Consider the following 4,775-nt stretch of genomic DNA (forward strand, 5'->3'; position numbering starts at 1 on the left):
TACAGTACAGGTTCCCTCTGAATGTTAATGCGGTACTAGAGGTGTTTACCATGAAAAGACAGCGTTATTTTTCTCAAGGACAAAACCAATCATGGCCTTAAAATAGAGTTAGCATTCTGAGTGAAACTGCAGTTTTTCTTTATCTGCAATTGATTGAATTGGGGCCTGAGACCCACGCTGGAGTACGACGTGGCTCTAGAGCCCCCGAGGTTGTTTTAAGGTTATTACAGAACCCAAACACTGACGCCACTGAACGCACACGACATCACAATGATTGAGACCAGGAGAAAGTCGTTAACTAGATGTTGATCAATGGGAAGGAGGGCAAATGTTAAAAACGTGTGTGTGCGTTCACCGGTATCAACTCTTTCCTGTCCTGAGATGAATAAGAATGGATTTCTATGAGTTGTTCCTCATAGAAATGGAAAACCCCATTTCAGCTCCAATAAGTCCATCTCACTTGCTGGTTCTCCGCTACATCTTTGCTCTCTCAATCACGCCGGTGCTACTCTTATCAGCTCGAGGGGGAAATTGAAACGTCAGCCGTGCGACTATGGAGAAAACCTTGCACCTACCTCCCTTTGATGTCACTGGCCTCCACTGATACATATCTCACATTCATATTGTCTATTTGACTCAAAAGCTCATATTTGAAAGGTTATAATTGGGAAAGTAGAGAAAGAAATGAATTGTGTTATATGTGCTCTTATTTTAAGAGATTTAAAGATACTTCACCACCTTCACATATTGAATATACAATTATATCCCAGACTTTAATATAACTGTGATATTGAAGCAGATTGGAAAGACGCCAATCTCTTTTTTTTTTTTTCTCTCAGTTAGCTAGAGGTGAAACCATTTCATTTCTCATTCACTATGACTCTCAATGCCTTTATTCCAGGTATGAAGGAGAAAGTGAACATTTCACCCTCAAGCTTTCCAAGACTCTCTGCATCCGGCCAGCAGTCATCTCCCGCTTCTCCATCCTCCATCTCCCTGTCCACCTCTGAGCTGTCCCCGCCCTCGTCCGCCAACACCACTGCCCCCGAAGAGCCCTCTGACTGGGACATGTCCGCTGCTGCTGCCCCCTCCCCCTCCAGGCTGCTGGAGCCCAACAAGGCCAGAGGGCAGCAGCCTCACCACCACAGGGGACACACCAGTCCCAACACCCTCCCCAAGAAGAGTGACTCCATGTCCCACAGCAACAAGCATGCTAGCCCCAAGAGAGCCACGGAAGCCCGGGCTGATACCAAAGAGCGCTCCCAGAGCCCCAGGAAGACAGACAGAGGTGACCGAAGCCAGACAGGGACTGTTGAAAACAAGAACGAGTCTTTAGAGGGAGACGTAAGAAGGGAGAGGAAGGCCCACAGCCACGGCCAGAGAGAGCGCCGGGAGGGCAGAGAGGGACGCTCTTCCAGCCCCAGGAAGACCACCCCTAGGAGGGATCCAGAGGCAGGAGTCTCCAGGCAGCCCTCAAGGGGCCAGGATGAGGGTCAGAGGCGTTCTGGAGGGCAGCAGCATCCCAGCTCCAACCCGGCCTCTGGAGAGGGCACGCAGGGGGGAGAGAGGAGGAGGAGTAATCAGGAGGAGGACCCCACTCGCAGACAGGAGAGGGAGAGCGAAGGTTGGGGAACCAGCGAGAGCCGTAGGAAGGACAGGGGGGCGGCGCCTCATAGATCCCACTCCCAGATACAGAGGGAAAAGGCACGTCCAGACTCTGAGGGCGGAACCCTGCATCGCAGAGAGGGGGGTCAGAGAGAGGGAAGAGAGAGCAAGCACAGAGAGGCGGCTGAGGAGGAGAATCCGAGTGATACCAGGGGTAGCACAAGTAGTGCTGCTATCCAGGAGCACACATATAACGGGAACCCTAGCAGTAAGAAACCGGCCACCATCACCCCGGGGCCGTGGAAGGTCCCCAGCTCAGCCAAGATACACTCTCATGCGGAGGGTAACTGATGCGTTATAGACGGACTAACCCGTCCATAACAGATACATACAAGACTACAGTTCTGCTCACCTGCATTGATGATATTTAGAATGGACCAATGAGGAGTGTAGGGGATCGAGGTTATTTTGCATCACTGTGTTACTCCTCATCATCACATTGCCTCCTATTGCATATCAATGCTTCTTTTCACAGTTTGCCTCAGCCAACCTTCCAGGCTGTCTTAATGTTCAAAGTGCAGTCAGTTTGTGGCTCTGCAGTGGTGGTGGGTGCCTGTCTGATGTGAAGGACAGTGAAATCCAATCTGTTTTGTGCCAATCAGAGACTCGGACATGCTGGGAAGGGAGTTGGTTCATGTCCTGTATAATCCTTTCTGTGAAACTCTTTTTGTCGGTAATGAAAGGATGCTTTGATGAAGGATGCTGCTTGTCACTCTGTATGAAGGTTTGAAGGATGGGCTCGTATCCAGGCAAAATCACTCAGCGTTTTGTGTTCCTGGTGGGATTGATCCACTGCTGTGTCCCTGATGGGTGTATAAAAGAGGTGATGGCGATTACTCCTCGAGTCACTGGGAGATGAAGGGGGGTTGGGTTTTCAATGATTGTCTGTCCATATCCAGTCCAGTCATGCTCTCTGTGTAGACTCTGAATCGCTGTTATCAGCTTTGCAGTAGATTTTAGATCATTACGACAACGCTTTATATGCATCTATCTGATGACCATACACTTGTGGTTAGGTATATTGTTTACTTACTGCTACACGTGTGTTTATTATGAAGCACATAGTAATTTATTGAGATGAACTATGACAAAGTATATATATATATATATATATATATATATATATATATATATATATACATACATACATACATACATACATACATACATACATACATACATACACACACACACACACACACACACACACACACACACACATACACACATACACACATACACACATACATACTATCTACGTATTCATATGCTACATTTGGATGTAGTGAGCTAAGCATAGAAATAGAATGTGTAGAAGAGACATAACCACTGAAAATGTAAATGTGTTTTTTTAGCCACATAGACACCTGTGGGAGTACTTCAAAAATTGCTCATGACTACTGTGTTCTAGTGTACATTGCATCACTGTATCAATTGACCTGTGCCACCATGTTGGATGAGCCACGTAAATGACATATGGACTACTAGATAATTGTGTATGTCAGTCTATGATCCCTATACATTCTATTTCTATCCATTCACAGCCTGTTCCATCCTTAATCCGTGTTGTTGTTTATTGTCAGCAGCTATTTAAGGTCTTCTGGCAAAATGTGTATACTACAAGCTGACAGGTATTTATTTTAGATATTGCTGTAGCTTTGACTGTACGTTATCTCATGTGTCTTATTTAGCAAGGTGTTTACTAATCTAAATGTGGGGGTAAATTAGCTGTATAAACAGATTGACGTTCAAAGTTGAGACCTTTGCAATTTTTTTTGTTGCGACATAGCAGTTTTTCTTATTCTAACGTGCACATCAAAATGTGCTTTGAATTGTGCACCAGTCCAAGATGTTAATATTCAATCAATCTAAAGACTACAGTAATACCCAGGTAATACCAAACATATCGTGGTTTATTCTGATACACTTTAGACTATAGTGCCCTCTCCTGGAGGAAGTAAAGAAACGGTCAGAATCCCTGAAACCCGAGTTTCACGACCACTACATAATGTTAAACAATTGTTACGGTATAGCCTACTCTGTTTTAGGGCATAAATGATGTAGCATGTATGAAACATATCTACTAAGACCTTTACGTTTGTGTGTCCAGCTTAAAGTCTGTTTAAACAAAGCAGTCTTTTCTTCCTAGCAACCATGGAAAACAAGGGATTTTTACGTACGGCATTGAATTATGCACTCACAATGTATGGAGTAGCTTTCAAATGAAAATCTATTGAGAAACGGATTAGTCCGCGATGCTTGTCCTGTGGTGTGGTTCAATTCACATTTTGCCATCTCTTGATAAAATCTTAGAAAAGTATACTGATTTTGATGAACTCTTCAGTTATGTATAGTTTCCCTTTTACATCATTATTGTTCATGTCACGTGTGTCTATATAATAATGTGGCCTTGCATTGCTTCAACAGAACAGCCTTCTGGTCTCTACATTATGTGGTAGTTGTAAATGTTTATAAATTGTACAGCACCTGTATAAATACTTACCTTCATTCCCCAAAAAATGATGTAAATCGCTCTATTATTTTTTTAAGTAATTAAGAAGAAAATAAAATGGTGAGAAGAAGTAATCTGGTCTTGGCGTTCTGTTCATGCACTGATAAATAAAGTTTGAAAACATAAACATATTCCTTTGTGTAAAGTGTATTTAATGCTACAATGAATCTGTCCTGTTTGCTGTAATAACCACTGGTGGGAAAAGTACCCAATTTTCATACTTGAGTAAAATGATTTGGTTTGAAATATTTGAAAGTATCAAAATAACTATGCAGCTTTATTTGCAAATACAATATGCAGAATATATTATAGAATACATTTTTTGAGAAAAACATGATATGCATAGGACGGACAGCTCATTACCAAATTACATTTGAAATGTTTTGAACGGTGCGCGCCATTGCGCGGGAAAGACATTCAGTAGGCTGTCTGTCAGAGGCGCTCGGGTTATAAAAAAAAAACATTACGTCAGCTGTAGTGATTGCGTGCAGAGACGCACGTATTGCCCAAAAAGGAACTTCAACTCCCATACAGCCCATGCAACTCGAAAACTACACAACCCGTAGAGATCACATACTGAGCATGCGCATCAAGTGTG

General features: G+C 43.3%; 1 protein-coding gene across 1 annotated transcript in view; it reads left to right on the forward strand.

The window, feature by feature from the left end:
• Window positions 1–2,771, forward strand: part of LOC139368504 (membrane-associated guanylate kinase, WW and PDZ domain-containing protein 3-like) — a 190,554-nt gene extending 187,783 nt beyond the window's left edge. The window contains exon 23 of the mRNA XM_071107477.1: window positions 902–2,771. Coding sequence (XP_070963578.1) covers window positions 902–1,956 — 1,055 coding nt within the window. The 3' untranslated portion in view covers window positions 1,957–2,771. The remainder of the gene's footprint in view (window positions 1–901) is intronic.
• The last annotated feature ends 2,004 nt before the right edge of the window (window positions 2,772–4,775 follow it).

The sequence above is a fragment of the Oncorhynchus clarkii genome, chromosome 16, assembly GCF_045791955.1.
Source record: "Oncorhynchus clarkii lewisi isolate Uvic-CL-2024 chromosome 16, UVic_Ocla_1.0, whole genome shotgun sequence".
NCBI classification, from domain to species: Eukaryota; Metazoa; Chordata; class Actinopteri; order Salmoniformes; family Salmonidae; genus Oncorhynchus; species Oncorhynchus clarkii.